The following is a 23884-nucleotide window of genomic DNA, read 5'->3' as shown; positions in this document are numbered from 1 at the left end:
ATCCTCTTGTAAGACCACATCGCAAAAAAACAACACTGCTCAAACTGCAGAGTCTGGACTTAGAAACCCTCTGTCATTCACCATATTCATCAGACCTTGCACCAACTGACTACCACTTCTTCCAGGCTTTGGACCACTTCTTGCAAGGAAAAATATTCAATTCTCAATGTGGAAAATGCCTTCCACAATTTCATTCCCACTCACTCTCTAGGCTTCTTCACTGCTGGCATAAGCAAGCTACCATTAAGATGGCAAAACTGTGTTAATAGTTAAGGCACACACTTTGTTTAATTATAACTGCTTCTTGTTTGACATATAATAAACTTTTGATTCAAAATTGGACATTACATATTTAATGACCCAATAATAATATTCTATGACTATAAAAAAAATTCTGTTTAGGCCAGGAGCAGTGGTTTATGCCTGTAATCCCAGCACTTTGGGAAGCCATGGCAGGAGGATCGCTTGAGTCCAGGAGTTGGAGACCAGTCTGGGAAATAGCAAGACCCTATCACTGCAATAAAAAAAAAAAAAAAAAAATAGCTGGGTGTCCTGGTGGGCGCCCATGGTCCCAGCTACTTGGGAAGCTGAGGCAGGATGATTACTTGAACCCAGGAGCTGGAGGCTGCAGTGAGCTATGGTGGTGTCACTGCACTCTAGCCCAGGCAACAGAGCAAAACCCTGTCTCAAAAAAAAAAAAAAAATGTATTTTAAAAAAATGATTCTGGGGAACAAACTAGGCTAATACTTTTATTAGGTTGAACCATATGAAATTGCTGATATTCAACCATTTTTGCCCTACAAAAACAGTTTTATATGGTTCAACTTAACATACCAGGCTTTGATATATATAACTTTATTTTGAGCAGTATAATAATCTAAGATATGCAAATACACTTAACCAAGTAAATTTTTAACAGTAATTGATCCTTGTTAAACAAGAGTGATAATTTCTTTGTTCCTCAATGAAGTTATGTCAATTGCTCCTACAATATGAACAATAAATCATAAATATATTTAAGCTTCTTAATCAGATATGTCAAAATACTTCCATATTTTATAAAAGTGTTCTTAGTTGGGACCATATGTGGGCTAGAGGTGGAAAGCTCAAATTGATTTTCCTGGGAGTCCCAGTTTTTGCTTTTTGTCCTGTAATTATTAATGATGGCCCCTTTCACTTTCCAAAACATCCCACTAAATTCTATGGTTACTCTTTACTTCTACCCAGTAACTATACTGAGGTAGAAGGTGAATAATAGGCTAGAAATACAAGGGGAAATTCTGAGGCACAAAATAAGTTCCTGATATTGACGGTGAAAGGGAGATTTTGTATCCCTTCTTCATGCCTGAAAATAAGTCCTAGTTTGTGTGAAAACATACATGACACATGTGCTATTGTGGCAAAGTAGCCTGCTATATTCTCTATTTCTTTTTTTATTGCAGATATCACTTACTTCCAACAATTTATTTAATAAATAGTGATTGAGCACCTACTATATATCTGGTCTTGTTGCAGGGTCTAGGGACAAAATAGTAAATAAAACATATATAGATCATTGCCTTTATCAAGCTTACCTCCTGAGGGAGAGGCAGACAATAAACAAGATAAATTAAGAAATAAAAAATTATATATATGAGATTATAAGCACTAAAGAGAAAAATAAAACAAGAAATTGGAATTGAAGAGAGTCAGGTAGGTGGTAAGGAAGTTTGCACATTTAGATAGAGAGGTCAAGGATGGCCTCACTGAAAGAACATTTCAGGAAAGACCTAAAAGAAGGGAGCAAGTGAACCACGGAGCTATCTAGGGTGAAGGAATTCTGTGTAGAGGGTACAGCAAGTGCAAAGGCTCTGAGGCTAGGAGTGTACCTAGAATGCACTACAGCAAAGTAGGAGGAAAATAAGGGATGAGGTTAAAGGTACTATGGGACTTATAAGTCATTATAAGGGCTTTTACTCTGAGTGAAATGAAAAGTCACTGGCGAGTTTTAAATGACATGATCTAACTTAAATTTTAATAGGCCTACTCTGAATGCTATGTTAAAAATTGACTGAAGGTAGAGGCTATGGGCAAAGCAGGGATTCAAATTAGGAGATACTGCAGTAATCCCTAAAAGAGATAAGGTGTTAACACAGTGTTAACAGTGGAAGTGAGAGAAACAATCAAATTTTGGATACATTTGGAGTGTAATCATGTATCATAAGGTAATCTTAAAACCAGACTTTAGGTAGTATTTTAATAGATCAAAAGGGAGCCAAAATACTTTACAGACAAGAATGATTTCTTGTGAAAACTTATAGTTGAGCACATAGTGTTTTGGGGACAGTGAAATCAGTCTATCCAGATTAATGTTTTTATGTTGGGATTTGAGCTACTCTTAAAGGACTATAGAGTTTTTTTGTCTTAATATAAAGCTCAACTTGTGCCATGGCAATAGTCACACCCAACCTTGGGTAGTCAGGGTGGGCTTTCTAGAGAGTGGTTCTAATCTTAGATCAAAATAAGTTGCAATAACCTGAGAGGGTGGAAAGGAGTGGGTAAAAGTGTTTCAAAGTGAGCAAAATGCAAAGTGTTAGGAATAAAGGGCTGCCTGGGCTTGGGTGAGTTTTTAAGATAGGGTATATGTCAACAAACTTAGAATCATTGTCAGTGTGAACTGGAAGTAATGCAGTCTGTCATCAGCGATTCTGATAAGAAAAGTATCAGTTGGGCAGATCCTGTCAGAAATGCCTATCAAATTGATTGGTTAAATCCTAATAGCTATTGAATATTGTGCTAGCTATGCAGAGGCTGAAAAACTATGTGATCCAGTCCAAAAGGCACTACTATGGTGTGTTTCTGTTCATCTAAGCAGGGCCTAGAATTTAGAATACAGACCACAATGACTACACGTATAGGTGTCTTTCACTGAACATTAAAATTGACAAATGAATTAGAACAACATTCTTTGAAATAGTTTACTTTCAGCACAGTGGCTGAAAGATCTCCAAGACTCACTGGGGTTTGATCCAGGATCAAATATAGGTTGGAACATTTGCCATGAATGCAAAACACCGGGGACCTGGGATTTAACATGTTGCTTTAAACACCAGAAAGAGCGACCAATTCTGTTAAGATGGCGAATTAAAGCCTGGAGTTAAACTTGGCCCACTGCTAATAACATACCTTCTCTGGTGCACCACAAAGAAAGGTGTCCAAAGGTCGAGGGTGATCGAATATTGGAATGAATTTATTATTGTTAAAGATTTAAGAGATGTCTTGAAAGAGGGTCAAAAGCATCCTTGAAGAGCTCTGTGGTGTGTGTTTGCTATAGGCTGCAGATAATGGTGAAAACTGCTGCAGCGGAAAAGGGCTTCCTGATCTTTATGGTTATCGTATAATTCCAGAGTGCCAGAGACAAAGGGCCATAATCATCCACAGTAAGTTACAGGGGAGAAGTAATCAGTGTTTTGATCCAGAGTGAACTGTGGCAATGACAACTTGGTTACAGCTCCTTAAAAATGAAACAGATGGCCTATTAAGCTACTTACTGATATATTAAATATTTAGGTATAAGGAAGAGACCCTAGGTGAGATGCTTGCCTCATCCCTCAGTGATTATTGATGCTGCTGAGTGGGAGAATCTGGTGGTTCTTGTCCTGCACTCATGCGTCCTTGCTTGCTCAGGGTGAATTCTGCAGCTACTTCCTCCCTCTTTGTAGGACGGATGCCTGGTCTTTTTTTTTTTTTTTTTTAACTCTTGTTGCTCTTTCCTTGTGTAGACGGTGCATTCTGTGTCACCCTCTGGAGCAGCATGCGTTCTAGCAGTTTTCTTGAATCCTTAACTCCTATTCCCTCCCATGTCTTTTTAAAGGCTCTCAATACATGTTGTCAAGTTGTTCCTTCAGAGTTATTACTTACCTTGCCACTAGTGGCATATTAGTTACATTTCTTGACAGTCCCACCAAAACTGAGGGTTATTATACCTTTTATATGTTGCCTATCAGCTCAAAATGTGATCTTTTTATTGGTGAAAATAGAACTTTTCCCCTCATGTTTATCTTTTGAGAATAGGCCGTTAATTTTTCAGACCAGTTTTCCACAACATGTTCAGCTTTTCAAAATAAGTATTAATATCAACATATTATACATTTTCATATATTTAATGCATCTGCATTACATATGTAAATATTGAGTTAAATATTTTTCCACAGATTTGAAGTGACAATTTATGATATGCTAAATTCTTATTAACACCTAGGTCTCGTTACAGCCAATCCTCACAGATCCCAATTCCTAGGCTAGCATCACACTGTTACTAGTAGTGTTCCATTGCCTTTTAAAAAATGTTCACAGCTATTTTGTTACTTCTACAAAAGAAACTTTATAATCACTTTGTGAAAACCTCCCAACTGAACATGCGATCAGAAATTTTCTTTTATAGTTTAATGTGAAGGACTCAACATCTCTACAAAAGTCTTCACTCTGGACATGGCTTTCCACTTATTTTTTGAGGAAAGTGGGTATATGTAACATTTTTTAATTCATTTATTAAATCCAAGGGTTTTTCAACTGATTTTATCAGGTTGCCCGAATGGGCAACCTTATCAGCAAATGATTTTCTCCTTTCCAATTTGTTTTCCTTATCTCATTCCAATTAGCATTTTCAGCTAAATAATTGTGGAGTTAATAAGAACCTTCTCTCACCATTACCTTTAGGCTGAAGTCCAAACTTTTAAGGTGGCTTACAAGACCTCTCATGATCTCACCTTTGGGTCTTTCTAGCTTTATCTCTATGTGAGGTGAAAGTTTCATTTTTTGCCAAAGCCAGTGAACTTTTCCTGAACATACTCCCTGTTTTTCATTTATCATCTCTCCTCTCTTAACATTCCCACTGTCTGCCACACACAATCTAGCTAATCTGTACTTTTTCTTCATGTTTCAGCTTAGATTTCTGCCTTTGATGGTATATAGTAAAATTCAAATATTTATTAGTGGGCTTATGGAACAAGACTAGGGGAAGATGTTAATTGGCTGTAAATGTTCTGCAAGAATTAAATATTAAATGCACTCTAAAAAGGTATTATTTGAAGCTATGTTATTAACTTAGTGAACAGAGTAAACAAGTTTTTTTTTTAAAGAAAGCTTAGAGATTTAGGAGGAAAAGAATAAGCATTTTACTTAGACCCAAACAGCTGCTGAGAGAAAAGATTAAAATAATACTTTTACCTTTCAACCACCCCAGAAAAAAATCACAGCCTATAATGGAACACCTAAAATAAAAAGATTCCATGTATATATTTAGAGACGGGTGCTGTGACACCATCATAGCTCACTGCAACCTCAAACTCCTAGAATACATTATATTTAACATGTCGTAAGTGCTTTGATGAATGAACTACACCTCAAGGATTTTTTACATCCAGAGTGTGTGTTAGGATCTCCTAAAAGTTACCTTATGTTTATCTGAATTTCCATATTAATTACCTATGTAGGGTTTTGTCCTACTACAACTGGTGTTATTACATGAAGGATGAACAAATAATTTTCCACATTAGCTAATCATAGGAATTTACCCCAGTATACCTTTTCTTCATTTGAATAAGGCATGAACTCTGACAAAAAGTCTCCATCATTCACAGGGAATATCTCCATTATGAATTGTTTTGGTCAGATTAAGTCATGCTTCTTGGCTCAAGGAGGCATTTGGGATCCTGAGGTAGCTTACAGAAGACACAGTTCTGGTGCACAGAGTATTATACATTAGGACACTTTATTGACCTCATAACATCTGGGATAAATGATGGACCTAAGGCTATGGATATCTCTTCAGCCGAGATTCCGAAGAGTACATTAAGTCCTCACTTAAATGTCATCAAATAGGTTCTTGCAAACTGCGACTTTAAATGAAATGATGTATAATGAAATCAGTTTTACCACAGGCTAACTGATCTAAACAATAGTTAAGTTCCTACGCCATATTTCTGGTCTCAAACTTCTAAATAAAGACTCCAAATACTTCTAATATTCAACACTGAAATAAATGTGATCTATACATATATTCAAAAAAGATGAATAGAAACAAGATGATTTACTCTGTAATAGTCCAGAGTCTTGGGTGGCTGAAGCCCACCTTGGCAGCTCAAGACACTATTCCATTGCAGGGTACACTCACACTTGCTCAGACTGAGACCACTTAGACACACCAATGAACCTAATATGCGTATCTTTGGGATTTGGGAGGAAACTGGAACACCCAGAGAAACCATGTACATACGGTGAGAACATGCAAACTCCAGAGGCCCTGGCCAGGAATAGATTTTTTTTTTCTCATTAATGTTAGAACAAAACAATGTTGAATGAAAAAACTTATTGGAGGACCTGCTGTACTTTGCAAAATGCAGATTTTAAGACACATCCTTCTCCCACTGCAGTTGACAACACTATCCCAATTCTAGTCTCCATTTGGTACCAGGACAGCCAAGGATGTTGTCTGGGGTGGAGTAAATGGCTGTCATTGTGGTCTTTGCTGTTAATTTAGACATTTCAGTCCTTAGAAGTGTTCTCCTATATTCTCATGAGCTTCTGACTTCTTGAGACCTTCTTATAAAGACTGAGAGTTTGAGTTTTATTAAATATCAACTCCAAGTGTATTGCTTCTCTCCTCGCTAATATCTACTTCATCAATAAATCAGATGAATGTTACAGGTCCCATTTATGATCTAGGAAATGGTGAGGGTAATTGATATCAAAATGATAGACAAAGAACTTGTATGGTGATACTATGCTTAACTCCAAACCCTTGTGGCTTCATTTGGGAGCCAGGAACCCTCCCTCAAACAAATTTCTATCCAGTAACAGGTTTCTATCCAATATTAATTTTGTCATATTATTTAAAGAACAATCTTTGACAAATGTTTTATTATATTCACGGGATTCCCTGCAGTATAAATTCACAGATATTGAATGAGTTCTGCACTCTGACTGAAGGTAATCCTGCATTTCTTCCTTTTTCAGGACTTATCGACTATGAAGTTTTTGATGTTTAACAAGGTTTGAACTCCTGTTGAAGGTTTTCTTACATTCTTTACATGTGAATGGTTTCTCTCCTGTATGAATCATTTGATGTCGAATAAGGGAGGAGCTCCGGTTGAAGGATTTTCCACAGTCAATACATTCATAGGAATTACCTTGAGAATAGCATCTTGGATTTTTATTACTGTCTTCATTCATACTAAAAGCTGTTTCACATTTATTACCTTTACATGCCTCTGCTTTAGTATGAAGTTTTTGATGCTTATAAAGGTTTGTACGTCGGTTGAAGAATCTCCCACATTCACTGCATTTGTAGGGTTTCTCTCCTGTGTGAATGATCTGATGTCGAATGAGGGATGAGCTTCTGCTGAAGGCTTTTCCACACTGATAACATTCGTAGGAATTCACTGTAGTATGACATTTTCGGTGTTCAATAATAGCTGTACTCAGACTCAAGGCATTCCCATATTCGTTATATTCTGAATGTGGCTCACTTACTGAATTAAATCTGAAGTTAGTTTTAAACTTATCACACTCTGGGGATCCCTTCCTTATAGGAATTCCTTGTTGCATATCACAAATTGAGTTAATCGAGTTAACATCAATGCTTTTCTTGTTTTCACTACATTCAAAGTCTCCCTCCTCAGTGTAGACTGTCATATGAATGAAAGCTTCTGGTGACAAATTTATGTCCTGGTTTTTCTGGTTCCTAGATAACCAATCCTCACTTTTCCAGACATCTAAGGAAGAATGTTCACTTTTGGTAAGCCTTGTCATAATCACTCCATGGGATGATTCTTCTCTAGAAACACTCTGCTCTGGAACTGAATCCTGGTTTTCTGAAACAGTCTTAATGTCTAAAAAGAAATAAAAAAATACCATGAACTATAAGGGAAACTGCTTAATTAGGAAAGGGCAGCTAAACAATATAAGGGTATATGTATACATCATAGGTCTTAAATACAGAATGAAAATATTAGATGAAGTTAAAAAAAGACTTAGAAATAAATAGTATAAAAATGTTAAAAAGGGGATTAGGAAATTGTAAAATATAAAGAGAGCTATTCAGGAATATTAAGGAGGGCTCAGGTAAAATATCAGTTCATGAACTAGGATGAAGTGGTGTGTCATAATTTAAGCTATCACTGGCTCAGTAACTAGTCTGTGAAGTTTCCACCTAATCTTCCTTTCTCTAGCATTTTCTTTTAACCCAATTATTGCTTGTCAATAAGCCTTCCTATATATACTGATTTAATCATAACTTTAAGTGCATGTCTATATTCCCAGTCCCCATACCTTAACCAGCTAAAAGCAAACTTACAATTTTAGGGCTATTTTCCATTTAGCTGCACTTATTCCCTGTATGTAACAAAGGCAGAAAGAATTGTACTATTAAGGTAGGAGGGAAATAATCCTTTTTCAGGGCTCAAAATAACTCCTGATTCTACCATTAGTGCCTTGATATTTTTCTGCTGTACTTGGTAGAACTCAAACCTTTACCTGTTCTGATTAAGGCTGGGTTCTCTTCTTTTCTCCTGTCCTTAGTTTCTGTTTCATTTAATAATGTTCCATTGCCCTTCTCAAAATTCCTTTCTCACTTAGCTTCTATATAAACATACTCAGCATACTATATACTCTAGAAATTTTTAAAAATTAAATTTCACTGACTTCTCTTTCTCCTTTTCCATGTAACTTCAGATATGCCTAATGATTTTACCCTTCATCCTTTATTGATAGTCAACTTACAACTTCAGCTTTGCACTCACATATATTACTGTTCCTTATTTTCACCACTCTCCAGGACACCTCCACTTGACTATCCTACTCTCTTCCGACTTAACAAATGAGACACTAAGGTTATCATCTTCCATGTTGAAAGAACTTCCTTCAGTGTCTTCATTTTTGTCCAATGAGTCATTGTTCTTCTGATATTTATACCAGAGTCCATAAAAAAGCTTGAATAACTATTCCTTTATCTCTTATATATAATCTGTGCTTAGATACTATTATTTTATATTTTATAAAATTTCCTATCTCTGCCTCACCAGTGTACATTAGGTATGTGGGGCAGATATCTTGTCCCTTTCATTCATAGGTCTTCCTATGAGAAGCACCTCTTCCAAACCTGGACCTAATTTAGATGATGAGATCCTGGACTTCAAGCTTGAAGCCATAATGGGATGAGACTTTTAGGGTCTTAGGAGAAAATAAATATATTTTACAAGGGGGAAGAACACAGATAACTTATGACCAGAGGACAGATTATAATAAATCAAAATGGTTACACATTTTTTGCCCCTCTCCCTATACAGAAGTAGAGTTTTTCTTCCTCGTGAACCTGGGCCGATCCTGTGACTGCTTAGCTAACAGTATGTGGTAGAAGTGATACCATACCACTTCTGGGCCTACCCTTTAAGAGACTGACAGCTTCTGATACCTCTCAAGGTATTTCCTCTTAGAACCTCGTCACCATGCTCTGAGAAGCCCGAGCCTGTGGTGCTCTAGGATCCACATTACCAGCTAAGTTCCCTGGGACAGCCAGCGTTAACTTCCAACCATGTGATGTGCCACCTTGGACATCCCATCCCATTTGAGCCCCTGGAACATTGCAGCCCCACCTAACATCATATGGAACATAAGAACTCAATCAACTCATAAAATTTGAGAATTAACAAGATGATTGCTCTTTTAAGTCACTGTTTTGGGGTAACTTGTTAGAAGCAATAGGTAACTAAAACAGTAGTTGTTCCAGAAGTATCAACAGCAAAATTCCTAATAGTATTTCCCTAAGTAAATTTTTGTTGTTTTCATGTTTGTACAACTCATTTTTCATGTAACTTCCTCCCTCCTATTTTTAAAATCACTTTCATGTATTTTGTCATTTTCAAGTCACTTAGTTCTGATCGGTAGGAAAGCTACTAATATTTTTTATATCTGACCACCTCAGAAATAGAAAGTTATCATTTGCAAACACCTTTCCCTCTCCTTTTTAAATAATAAATTTTTCATTTCTCATATATGGTTCATGTATTTTTCTTTCATTAGTTAACTCTTTTAGGCCAATATTAAATAATTGTGGTTAACAGGCCACCACACAAAACTCTTAACAGATATAACAGTTTTGATATTGAGTCTCTTGGATTTTTCTAAATAGAAAGTTATTGCATGCAAATGGTTTTAGCTCTTTTCTAACAATTAAATTTCTCATTTCTGTTTCATTTATTTTTTTTTCATTAGTTAAGTCTTTTCGGTCAATATTAAATGATTAAGGTAACAGATATTCTTAACTGATTGTAGTGGTAATGTTGTTTTAGCTTTATGCACAACATTAACCCCTGGTTTGTTTTCCTTTGGCTCTCTCACCAAATAGATGCCAAAGCATTGGCTTATTCCTGACCACTAATTCCAGACTCACAAACTGCATTTCTATGAGACCTCATTCCTGCCTGTAATCTAAAACAAGAATGAACACTTAAAACCTTAGTCTACAACCCCAACCCTGAGTCTCTGCCTACATCTTTCCTGGAGACCAGCTAATGCCAAATAATCTCTGCCTTTCTTTGGCCAATCTGAAAATTTCCCACAGTTACTCAAAAACAGTCCAGTGGCTTATCTATGCTTATACGTTAAAATCTACAGGTTTCAACTGATTAATCAGAATTCAGAAACCACAGAGATACAACATCACAAAGAAAATGGCTTAAAAAAACAAACCAAAATGTTAATACTGTCTAGCTCTGGGTAGTGAGATAATAGGTGGGTTATGTTTTTCTTCATAATTTTCTACATTTACTAAGATTTGTATTAATCTCGCAACAATTTTATATTCTCTCACAAAGCATTAACAAGAATAAAGAGATTATGATGAAGGTAGAGAGTTAAGACACAAGCAGCTCTACAGTAAAAAAAAAAAAAAAAAGGAAAAATGGAAGATTACTAGAAATCACTCTAATATAAAGCAGATTTGTTTTCTTTAAAAGAAAGAATAACATTCAATGTTAGGTTGACTAATGTTTATTTAGCACTTACCTTGCTCCAGGCACTAAGTGTGTCAGACATACCAGTGCATTCAATCTTCACAATAACCTGGAGGTAGGCACTATTATTAACTCTGTTACAGATGAGGAAACTGGCAGAAAGCCTGCCCCAGGTCACACAGCTTTAAATTAAGTATCTGTGGTCCTAATCCACGATACTATTTTGTCACATTAGAAAGAGAACCTGTGAATAAAGGCAATGATGCTTTTTTTCCTCCATCAAAGTTTAGGTAGTTTTATTGTCACCTCTCCAACTAACAATTCGAGGATTGTGTTTCCCATTGTGTATTTAACAAACAGAAGGTTCTTACAAATGCCTCATATCTTCTGCTTCTTACCCAAAACAGTTCTCCTGGGGATTTCTTCCTCCATTATCCATCTTTCATTTTTACTCTCCAACTCAGGGATCTCAACTGGTTTAGCAAGTAAATGCGCTGTTCATGGGGAAAATAAAAATCACAACAACAAACATACATGACACCTCCGACATTTTTATAGGGAAGAGAATTCCATCCCAACCCGGTAGTCTAAGCTGCTGAAGGACAAGGCCAGAAGAGCACCATGAAAGGACTTTCAACCAGATGGAGTAGGTAAATCTTCTATTGTGTATCGACAAGATATTAAGAAACCTGAACCCAGACCCCAAAATGAACTTAACCACTTCAGCAGTCCTATAGCTTTTAACAATAGGAGACTACTAATGGACAGATTAGGTAAATACATAGAAGCCACCTTTATGCAACGAATTCAGGTTCCTATAGTTCTCCAGCATCACATCCCTGTACAGGTTCTTCGCAGCAGGGTCTAGTTGCCCCCACTCTTCCTCGCTGAATTCCACAACCACATCCTTGAATGTCACTGGTTCCTAAAACATTAAGCTCCTTTTTTATCAAAAGTCACTCCCGAAGATATTACCAGAAGAGAAATGAATTTGGAAAGAATAGGGTAGGAACCAGAATATACAAGAAATTGACAGGACAATGTTTGGGGTTCTGAGTGATGAAATCAAATTATATTAAGGGACAATCAACTTGGTACTATACATACACTCTGAGGGCTACAAAAGAAAAGTGAATTGCAGTCCTTATTCTAGATTAGCTTACACTTTGGTTAAGGAGAAAAAGAACTGCACAACTGAAGTAGCTGTGCAACAAAAAATGACTATAGAGTACAAAGAATTTACACAATAGTAGTTCAGAACAGAAAAAGTTTATGGTAGATTTCGGGGACATTTGTAATGAAAACATAGGCTCTTCTGAGAGAAGAGGAGGGGCATTTTCTTTAATTGGGAAATGTGGCCTGCTCCTATCATTCAGGACTCATAGCTCATTGTCACCTTGTCTGACAGGCAAGATTGCCTGTCAACCCTAAGTAGCCTCCCTGCTAATCAGTCTCTATTACAATATGTTTCTTTCTTTTCTAATAATTACCACTATCTGCAATTATCTTGTTGCTTGTATGTGGCTGTATACCTCCACTGGAATGTAATCTCCTCAGGGTAGGGCTCTTGTTTACAAATCATTGTTAGCCATTAGAAAAGTGTCTGGCATGTTAGGCACTGCATAAATATTTGTTAATGAATAAACTGCCTCCTGTCTCCTACCATCAATCATTCCACTTCTCTCTCCAGCATCCTCAACCTTGTCTTTATGGACACCTTCAATCACACTGAGATATACAAATCTCTTCCTTTCCTCTCCTTTAGAGTTAGTTTTTGTGAATAAGTTGTCTACATTAGTTTTGCTTATTTCCTCATCTTCTCCTCTTTCCTGAAATCATCACAACCTGGCTTCTATTCCTGTGCATGGCAGTATCTCCATGATGATGAGTAAACAGACATTACCTGAGTTGTATTATCTTGACCTTTTAAAGCATTTCTTTTAAAGATTCTCATCCTTTGGACATATTTCCCTGGTTTTCTTCTGTCTTTGGTCCTTTCTTTTTAGTATCCTTTGAGGTTTCTTCTACTCCTGCCTAGCAAATGATACTGCTCAGGATTCTGCCCTTGGGCCCCCTTCACTTTTAATTTTAAACATTCTGGAGTAGGTTCTATTTCTATAGCTTCAATTATTGTCTATATTCTTGAGGGGACAAATACAGAAATAGTACATAAGGCTAAGAGAAAATATTAATACTTTCCAAAGACGGTATTACCAACTAAAATAGATCCAATGACCTCTGAGAGAATAAGAATGTCATGTCCTTCGATGGAAGTATGTTTGCAAAAGTTCAAAGATCAAAAAAGTAAATGCAAGTCATACTAAAAAAGAGCATACATTTCAAGTAAAGAGTGGAATCCTAACTCACGTGGAGTCTGCCTGTTAGTGAGTCAGCTTCTGTTTTCTCCTCCTGGATGCTCCCGTTTTGGAGGACAGAATCCTTGCAGGGTGTATCTAAGGAAGTTGAAGGAAAACATCAAGGATACAAGTTTTGTCCTGGAGCAACTTTTAATGATTATAGCAGTTGTTTTAACAAGTTATTCATAAAAGTTATCTGTAAAACTCTGAAAAAATAACGACCTCAGGCCCTACCAGCAATTGAGCTCTCTAAGAGTAGGGCCTAGATCTAATATTAATATTTTAAAAACACTCTAAAAGTGATTCTGATATTCTATCAGGGGTTGAGATCTCTTAAATCAGAGAAACGGCCAAAATAATATTTTCAGACTTCATCTGTGGTTATAGTAGATTCCAAAAAATAACTTTAATCCTGTCATAATTAAAGGCTAATTACAGTTTGGCCACTGCAAGTTATAATTCTATTTGGAGCTAAGAATATCTTATCCAACCAATCCCTTCTTCAAACACACAAGGGAGAATTCTATTAAAGGTTGCTTTCCTCTAAGTTGCTCTGTGTATACTATATACAGATGTAAGTAATCTGGCGATCTTGAACTACTGATTCTTTCAGGACATAAAATTCTGAGAGGTAACCAATTTTCTTCTCTAGCCCATTGGTGAGAAGTTTATCCAAGGGCCACTTGAGAAGTTTCTCCAAGATTAATGAGCTACGCCAATGATTTTCAAATGCCTGACTATGGACCAATACTGGTCTGTGAGGAAGTTTTCATTGATTCAGGGTAAAATGAGAAAAAAATCCAGAATAATGTAATAAGTTTGTTATAATATCACATTTATTCAATTTAAAGGACTATATTTTGAGGTTAAAATGTCTTTTGTGTAATGTGATAATTTATGATTTAAAAAATGTTCTTCCTCAGAAAAAATGGGGGGGAGGGGTGCAAAACTACATCACCCCTACTTCCATTTTTTTAAACTTTTAATGACCTTTGAAACCCCTCAAAATCTGAGAACCATGCAGTTACATAAAAATAAACATTAATCCTCCATCATTAATGTACAATTGGATTCAAAGACAAATGAAACAACTGCATAGGGGATTTCTTAAAACACATCTAAATTTCTCAGCAACATGCCATCTGAATGCTGCAAAGATTATGGTCTGCTAACTTTAAATAGACCTGTAACACCTTGAGGAACCTCAATCTGCTCAGTCCTTAGGATAGTCAATATGACATTGTTCCTTATTCTTGTCATTCTTGGAAATGTGAGCTACCTTAGAAAGGTGAAAATACCTCCAATCCGCTATTCTCTTACTTACTGCTCTTTCTGAATTCCTTCCCTTACTATTTCCCTGCTGAACTTCTTGAAACTTTACGACTGTGTTCTGTGAAACTCTCATTCCATTCAAAGAAAAATCCACATACATTCTCCAGTTCTTTTTATAATATTCCTTTTCTCCATTTCCCCTTCCCCAAGTCTCCCTCTGTGGCCCCAGGTAGAGTGCAGTGGTGTTATCACAGCTCACTGCAACCTCAAACTTCTGGGCTCAAGCGATCCTCCCGCCTCAGCCTCCCAGGTAGCTGGGACTACAAGGCACACGCCACCACACACAGCTAATTTTTCTGTTTTCTGTAGAGACAGGGTCTAGCTCTTGCTCAAGCTGGTCTCCAACTCCTAACCTCAAGCGATCCTCCTGCCTCCCATACTGGATGTGAAAACCACCTCTTTGTGCCTTCCAAGTACTATGATCTTGGAAGTTGTTCTGATATACTTGTACCTCCCTATTCCTATTTCCTCATAATAATTTCTCTCATGCAAAAGAAGATTTTTAGAGGTTCATGCTATTTAGCTATACCATCTTGATGTAATATTAAGCTATTATAAATTCATTCTTCAAAACATTTACTGAATAATCTATAATCACTATTACATTCCCACTTTTTTTTTCCAACCCATGTAGTGATGTCCACACCCTAATCTTCAGACACATGGCAAAAAGGACTCTATAGATATGACTGAAGTCCAAGACCTTAACATGAGATCAACTTGAATTATCTAGGTTGTCCCAATCTAATCACATGAATACTGAAAAGTAGAGAACCTTTCCAGCTGAAGTCAGTGGTGGGGGATAGGGGTAGGTGTACATACTGTGACAGCAGAATAAAGTGTCACAGACGTGGCAGTATATGAAGAGGACCTGGCCCACTGTTGCCAGCTTTGAAGATGGGGGAAGGGGACCATAAGTCCCAGAAAGGAACACATTACTACCATTACCCTAATTTCAGCCTAAGGAGACCCAAGTTGGACTTCTGATCTACAGACTTATAGAATAATACATTCATACTGTTTTAAGCCACTATGTTTATGGTAATTTGTTATAGTAGCAATAGAAAGCAAACATAATCCATTACAAATAAGTACCCCTTCAACTCCTTTGAAACTGCTTAAACTAAGTCTTCAAATTCCTTCACAATTTCAATAAATTACTTTCAATATGCATCTTTACTTTCAATAGGACCTTTTTATGGTACTGCTATTGAACACTCCCTTCTTGAAGATTTCTTCTCTTAGCTCAGACACCAATCTTTACTGATTCTTTAACTTCTAGATTATTCCTTTCTAGCCCTCTTACCTGGCTTCTCTTTTGCTCGGCTCATCATTTATATTTTCTTAGATAAGAACTAAATATAACCACAATACCATAATAATCAGTGTCCCCAATCAATAATTCCTTATCAAATATCCAATTGCCTTATGTCTTATAAGGTCTACACATTCACATGATTCTAAATTCCTTTGCCATACCCCTCCCTGCTCCTTTAGAAACTGTCTCATAGTTTCCCACAGTTTGGATTTTATGAATGGCATTATTGTGGTCTAGTTTAATATGTTCCTCTATTCTCTACATTTCTCATAGTTGGTAGTTAGATATTAAACAGCTCTTAAATAAATATTGATGCTCTTTTAGGATTTGTACATTTCCTACTTCTGCTCATACCTATAAGCTTCCAAATCTTCTTTTTACTGTACACTAAACCCATATTGTTAATTTTGTATTGGTTTATTCATTGTGGAAGTCCCACAGGGACCTCAGATTCAACATTCCATATAATTAATGTATTCTGCCCCTGACTACAAAATTTGCTACTTACATTCATTCCATTCATGCAAGCCAGTACATGTGAGTTTATGTTAAAACTTATCCTACTCATACCTTATCAAGTCAATAATTCCTTTCAGTTCAAATCCTGTTTTTCTAAAGCTCGTTCTCTAATACCTAATCTATTTCAACAATCTCCTAACTGGTTTTCCTATTTTCAGAATCCTCAGGTCTCTCCTTTCTGTAAGAAGTCAGTAAACTTTTTCTGTAAAGGTCCAGACAGTAAATATTTCAGGCTTTGCAGGCAATATAGTCTCTGCTACAACTACTCAACTCTGGTTGTAGCATGAAAGCAACCACAGACAAAATGTAAATAAATGGATGTGGCTACGTTCCAATATTAACTTTTATTTCCAAAAACATTTGGCCTGTGGGCCATGTTTTGCCAACTCCTACTCTACATTGATGCCAACATAATATTTTTAAAAGGCAAATCAAACTATGTTACTCCCCTACTCAATCTGTGAGATCTAATTCCCTATTTCTATTACCTACAGAATAAATTTCAGGCTTCCTAATAGAGTAATATAAAGTCCTTCATGATCTAGCACTTGACATTCTCTGGTTTCAGAAAAAGATAACTTCTCTTCAGACAGGAATGGTCAACTATTCTACCTCTAATTTTCTATGCTCTCACCTTCGTCTTTAAGCATTTCAATCACATCTTCTATGAGGCTCACCACATCTTTGCTATTCTTTGGATGTTGTAAATTCACCCAAGTCCTGACTTCTTCAGGGAGGATTGCCAGGAATTGTTCTAGCACCAACAGTTCTAGGATCTGTTTCTTTGTATGAATCTCTGGTCTTAGCCACTGAAGACAGAGCTCCCAGAGTTGGCTCAGGGCTTCATAGGGCCCAGATACTTCCAAATACTGGAAATATCTGAACTTTTGACGAGATGCCTCGGAGTCATATGTCTCCACCATGGGGATGGTTTCCTGCTGCCAAGACACATCTGCTCTCAGAACCTCATTTTGTTCATGTAGAGCCAGGTTTTGAGGTTTGGAGATAGCCAACAACTTGTTCAGAAGCTGCATCTTCCTAAGTAGAACTCCCACTGTAGTCTAAATGTGTCTTACTAGAGGGTTTCAATAATTCTCAGGCTTGAGCTAAGCACCTCTGTACCATACGCAGTGTAACTTGAGACAAGTTCTATCACAGTAAGGAGAAAAGTTCCAGGAACTTCAGACACAAAACCAATATTCAGCTACCTGAGAGACTGAAAAAAGAAGAAATATAACCCATAGGTAATAAACATCTATTAGCATAGTGTTAAAAGATAAAACAATATAAATAATATTATTAAAATTGCTTAAGAAAAATGAATATGAATTCATTCTATTTTTGTGTTTTTATCTTGGAAGAGAAAAATGTTTTCTCTTCCCCCCAAAAGACACAGAAACAAACACAAATAGACATCCCAAAACAAATGATAAAGGAAATAATCCTTTGATTTAAAAAACTTCATACTTTAATTGCAATTAGATTTCTTCTGTTATCAGTTAAAAGCCACTTATGCTTTAAAACTAAGCAAAACAAATCTTCAGAAAGGATATTCAGGTTATTAAGGCTTCAGACTAGATATGCCTGAAAAACATTTTCCCCAGTTGTCATTAAAATACCAATAAATTTCTATAAAATGAGTAAAACTGGCAATAGCACTAGAAATTAAGGTAAGAGACAATTATTAAAAATACATTAGGATATCCATGAACTATTTCATTATTAGGCATAAATCAAAAAGTACATTCTCAGACCACAATAATTAAAAATTTCCATTTGTTAGGATTTACTATTGGCCAGTATGCAATGCTCACCAGGGGATCTTAGGCACAACTGAATACTTAGACTCACAGATTACCATAGGTCATATTTGGCACCAGTTTACTCAGAAGGCAAAAGCACAGCATGGTAGCAGAGAAGTAATAGGCATTTTTCTTCAGTGAGAGTCTTTGCAGAGTACAGCTCAAGTACAGGGATAGGAGACACATACAGGTGGTACAGGAATCACCCTGACTGAAAAGCCTTCCCATAGGAGCCAATATCTCTTTGTGATAACTGAGCATAGCTTGTAGGGTTAGCCCAAAGAGCCTGAAAAATTACAGGAGTCACTACATTCAGGGAAGTCCAGATACAGTCTGCTATGTGATTTATAGTTCTCCCAGTCTAGACCCAATTTGCTATTCAGGGGTCATTATGGGGGTTTGCGATGCCCCCAACATAACTGGGTCCCTGGGGAGTGTGCGCTGCAAGAGATGGCAGAGACAAAGACACGGGTACAAAAAGTAAGGTGAAAGGGTGTGGGGAAGATCAGGGGACCACCAGCATTCCTGTGAGCCAGGTGGCACTGAATGAAATCTAGCACCCATTTTTATTCTTTTTCATGCTATAGATTACAATGAGTTCACGTGGAAAGCTCATGGGTTACAATGTGTAGAAGTTTCAAGTCTCCCCTAATAGTCACAAGATGTCTTAGCTAATTACTCTTTTATCTATAGAGGTGGGAACACATAGCTCGTTACTAAGCACAACTATGCCTTTATAGATAATATCTCTGAACTCAGCAGCTGTGGCCCATTTGATTGAGGAACAAAGAGATTAGTACTTCTTATTGGGAGGTTAGCTCCCCATTAACTGAGGTATTCTACTGAGAAAGCAGAGGGAAGGAACTCAACCTGGTGTTTTTTAAGAGTTGGAGCCTGGGATCCCTTACCCAGGCTGACATTTTGCAATCTTCCTTTACAGCCATGGGTGGCTTTCATGTCAAGCCGCTTGGCAGCTTTTTAGGCATGAGGCCCCTCAGGCTTTAAGGTGGGAGTCTGTTTTGCTGTACTCCCAGATCGCTGGAATGTCCCCCAACTAGGCAGTTAACTTCTGCTCTTATCTCCGGTTCCTGCTTAGGCAACATTCCTTCACCTCCTCTCCTCCCACAGCCTCAGAAATGGGGTCCCTAAGCCTCAGTGGTCTTATCCCCATCAGGTCATTTTTATTATAAGCCTCTAGGCCAGTGGTTCTCAACCAGGAGAGATTTTTGCCACCAGGGGAAATCTGTCAATGTTAGGAGACAGTTTTGTTGTCACAGCAGGGGGTTGTTACTGGCATCTAGCATGTGGAGGCTAAGAATGCTGCTAAATACCCTAAACAAGATAGCGCCCTACAGTAAAGAATTATCCATTTCCCAAATGTCAATAATTCCAAGGTTGAGAAACTCTGCTGACAGGCAATATATAGCAGATAAGAATACACACTTTGGAGTCATAACAACATGAGTTTAAATCCCAGCTGTAATATTAAAAGTTACTACATGTATAAACCTGAGCAAATTATTTTAACCCAAATTTGAATTCTCAACTGTAAAATGGATATGACAATATCTCATTGAATTATAGAGATTGAAAGAGTTCTCATCTTACTTCTTGGCACATAGTGAGCACTCAATCATATGCACACATGTATGTCACAATATTGTAGATCTTATATATTGACCATAACTTTGTGTGACCCTGTCTACTGGCAATGCCTACGTGAACAGATCATTCAACATTCAAATAAGGATTAGTGCAGAGTGGGGACCTATGAAAAGACAGTTTAGTAGAAGGAGAAAAAGCACAATTCTTAAAAGTTGGGGCAAAAGAACATTTCAGAATATGACTTTGTTTAAAAAAGTTTGGAAATGGGTGGAATCTGTAAGACTAAAGGCAAAGAAAATGTACAATAGCACTGTACTGTAGTTGATAAAATGATTCCCCATGAGAGTACAGGTTAACAATTCTGATACTGCTATAAATGTATACTAGAATTGAACAAATAAATAGAAGGCAGATAGTGAGAGGTAGGTTTCTCAATATTTAAGTAGGAGTTTACAGATAACCAAGGGAAATTTTAGGCTAGAATGATCCATGTAGTAATGGACTAGAGTTGGAGACATAATTATGAACTTGCGTTTAGCTTAATTTATACGAACATGGTTTCATACAGAAATATTTACAGATGTGCATATACACAGATTTGTATAAACACTTATTTCCTTGCTCTGTCAGCTAATCAGATCAAGAAGCAAGAACACCTCAGCAGCAATAGAACACCCAGCTCCCACATCTTGGTTTCTAATATCATTCTCCAGTGAGGAGGAGGACTTCTTGGAGAAATGGCTGATTCTAAGACTGGTCTTAAACAAGATGAGCATGGAGCATCTCATAGTGCCAGAAGCAAAGAAGTGCTTAAAAATAAAACAAAACCAAAACACTTATTGGAACATGTCAAAGGCATACAGAGCTCCCGATGGCCAAAAGCTGGAACAATATAAGCAACAGAATAAAGTAATATTAAATTATAACTCAAACTATAAATACCCATGAGCCATACTGATACAAATAATAGCTTATTGAATAAATAAATGAGGGAGAAGAGACAAATCTCCTATGCAGAAGAATTCCAAATAATTCATACAGATACTCAGCTGTCCAGGAGGCAGAGCATAACTCCATCCCTTGAATATGGGTTCAGCATAGGAATTTCCTTCCAAAGAGTATAGTATGGGACAGGAAACAGAGTAAATTAACAGTGGAAAAACCTGACAAACACACTATCGCAGCTAGGTGATCAAGATTACATCAACAGTGATAAGTCATGTTGATAGTACATAGTCTTGAGACAATGTGGTGAAAATGGCATTTTACTTCTGCGATCTTCCTGCTCCAAACCCACAACCCCAATCTAATCACGAGGAAAAACATCAGACAAATTCCAACAGATGGGCCTTCTAAAGTACTTGACCGATTCTCCCTCAAAACTGTCATTACCATCAAAAACAGGGAATATCTGAGAAACTGTCACAACCAACAGAAGCCTAAGGAGACATGGCAACTAAAAGTAATGTGGTACCCTGGATGGGAATCCTGATCATTAAAAGAGACATCAGGTAAAAACTAAAGAAATCTGAATAAAGTATGAACTTTAGTTAATGTAATAATATTTCATTAACTGTAACAAATGTACTAGACTAATATAAAATGTTACTAGTAAGAGAAATGAGTGTGCAGTATTATAGACACTCTCTGCTGTACTATCTTCAATTGTCCTGTAACTTTATTCAACTTATTTAGAAATTTTTTATTTTTATTTGGCCCTGTGAATGCAAGCTCCTAAAAGGATTTCTCACAGCAAATGTAAAGCCACAGAGGCCGCTGCCTTCTGGCTTGAAAGATCCCATCCAGGTTGCCATGGCCAGGAGAGGGAAAGAACAGTGGTACCCTTCCTGGGTCTCATTGGATAGGAAATTGCTTCCAGTTGTCATGAAACAAGTCCTTCCTGCAATGAATCACTCTTGGGTACTCCCTGACATCTCCTCAGACCCTGAAAAAAAGTCCATCTTTCTCCCTATTTGCAACTGCTGAGGCCTACAATTAATTAAACAGATGGAAACCTGCCACACCTGTTGACATTCTTGACCCTCTTGATCTGGCCTTGTCAGCTCTACCTGTGGTTTATGCAATTAATTGTATTTTTTTTTTCAAATCACCAACAACTTCCATACAGATCCTTCTCTACCTGCTCTAAAAATATACCATGCAGCCCTCACCCCATGAGGATACACAAACAAAAAAGCTACAAACAGGTGGCACCTAGCCCAGTGAAGTGTTCCCTAGATGAAAGGCCTACTTGGAGGATTTGTGGTCCCACTCAGCACAGAAAATAAATTGGAACCACCTCTAAACACAAACCCAATTAAAACAAAACACACCAAACAAGCACAATGGAAAAAAAAAAAAAATCAGCAAACAAGAAAGATCTCTTAAATTTAAAATATGACTGGTGGAAAAGTCCCGAAGAGGTGTCATTGGGTCCCAGCAAAAGAATGAACTATGTATGGGCACAGATACTTTTTAAATTAACACAAATGGAGAAAGGAAAAAAAAAGCTCACAGGCCATCTGTCAAAATCAAAACAAAGCAAATCAAAAAAACAAGCAAGCATTAAAAAAAAGAGTAGAAATAATAAGTGTATCCGTTGTAACAATAAATATATTGTGTAAAAATTTAAACTCAACTACATAAACACTCAGGAGACATCCAAAAGGAAAGAACTTCAAAGTTGAAAGTAAAAGGATGGTTAAACAAAACAGGCAAATATAAACAAGAAATATACAGGGGTATACTGAATTAAAATTATAATGAATTAAAAGCACAAATGCATTAAATTAGACAAAAAACATTAAATAAGAGAATAACTCAAATAATTGTAATTAAATGTATCAAATATACTTGAAACGTTTTTAACAAAACTCTCAGAAAGCAAGAAATGAAATCAATGGTACAATAGAAATGGGATATTAGTCAACTTTGTAAGTCCTTAATAAAGTAAATTAAATAATAGTATGGTGTATATAAATGATCAGTCTAATAGGTATATAAACCAGATAGAACGTAGTTTCTATTCAAGTACCTATAGGAATGTTTACAAAAGCTGCTATTAGGCTAGTAAAAAGAAAATCTTCAGTAAAAAAAAAAGTAAACAAGAATAGTGGATACCACATTTACTACCAGAATGCAAAACTAGAAATTAACACCAAACATAGAAAAAACAATTCCAAGTACTTTGAAATTTAAATTTTGCTTCTAAAAAATAACCAGACAAAAGAGAATCAAAAGCACAACTGCAAAATACCTAAAAACAATAAAAATATTGCACATCATAATCTACATAGCACAGCTCAAGCTCTACTGCTATGCAATGACAAAGCCGCACACATAACTAAAGAATGAGATGAATTTAACATTCAACTCAGGAAGTGAAAAAAAGCAACGAAATATACTGGGGACGATTTATAGGTTAAAAACATAAATTAATGAAGTATTCAGTGTAAATAATTACAGAGCTAGGAAAGGTATAGATGCTCAGGATGATATGCTTGCACTTAAGATTGCCGAGGAGGAACAGTTTTGAAGATTCAAGGTCCAAGGACTGGTACGATTGCAATTAGCTTAAGTGGTAAGTGATGCAAAACCAAAAACAGTTAATTAAGTTTAAACTCCATAGTCCTTAACAGACACCTCTGAGGATAAGGGCGGTACTCAGCATAGAGTTAAGACAATGAGCCATTGCCAAGGTAAGGGAGAGATCAGGACCTCGCAACTGAGCATTAATTAATTAGATTAATATAACCAGGTGGCAAAGGCTCTAAGGATTCTTTGGCCTCAAGGAACTCGAACAGCGGCTAATTATGGGAAAAGGTTAGTATCTGTCTGTGAAGAAGGTTGTCTTTAATCGAATAGGTCAAAGATAGGTCAGCAGCTTGTAAAAAGACCATGGAGACTAGCTCAGATAAAAAGGAACAGAAAGCAGTTTGCAAATGAGTGTCTGAAATAAG

General features: G+C 36.8%; 1 protein-coding gene across 3 annotated transcripts; it reads right to left on the bottom strand.

The window, feature by feature from the left end:
* Window positions 1–684: 684 nt before the first annotated feature.
* ZNF215 (zinc finger protein 215) lies at window positions 685–17552 on the bottom strand. 3 transcript variants are annotated; one of them, XM_069469490.1, is made up of 6 exons: window positions 17153–17552; window positions 13360–13445; window positions 11785–11917; window positions 11391–11486; window positions 7734–7833; window position 685 (listed from the first exon to the last, which is right to left on the bottom strand). In XM_069469490.1, coding segments are annotated over exons 1-6 (816 nt in total). The 3 variants fall into 3 exon arrangements, with proteins under 3 accessions (XP_069325591.1, XP_069325589.1, XP_069325590.1); XM_069469488.1 differs by lacking the exon at window position 685 and having other exon boundaries at window positions 7001–7872; XM_069469489.1 differs by lacking the exon at window position 685 and having other exon boundaries at window positions 7001–7833.
* Between the last annotated feature and the right edge of the window lie 6332 nt (window positions 17553–23884).

The sequence above is a fragment of the Eulemur rufifrons genome, chromosome 6 (assembly GCF_041146395.1).
Source record: "Eulemur rufifrons isolate Redbay chromosome 6, OSU_ERuf_1, whole genome shotgun sequence".
Classification (NCBI taxonomy): Eukaryota; Metazoa; Chordata; class Mammalia; order Primates; family Lemuridae; genus Eulemur; species Eulemur rufifrons.
The sequence above is the reverse complement of the archived record's forward strand: the minus strand, read 5'-3'. Positions and strand labels throughout refer to the sequence as shown.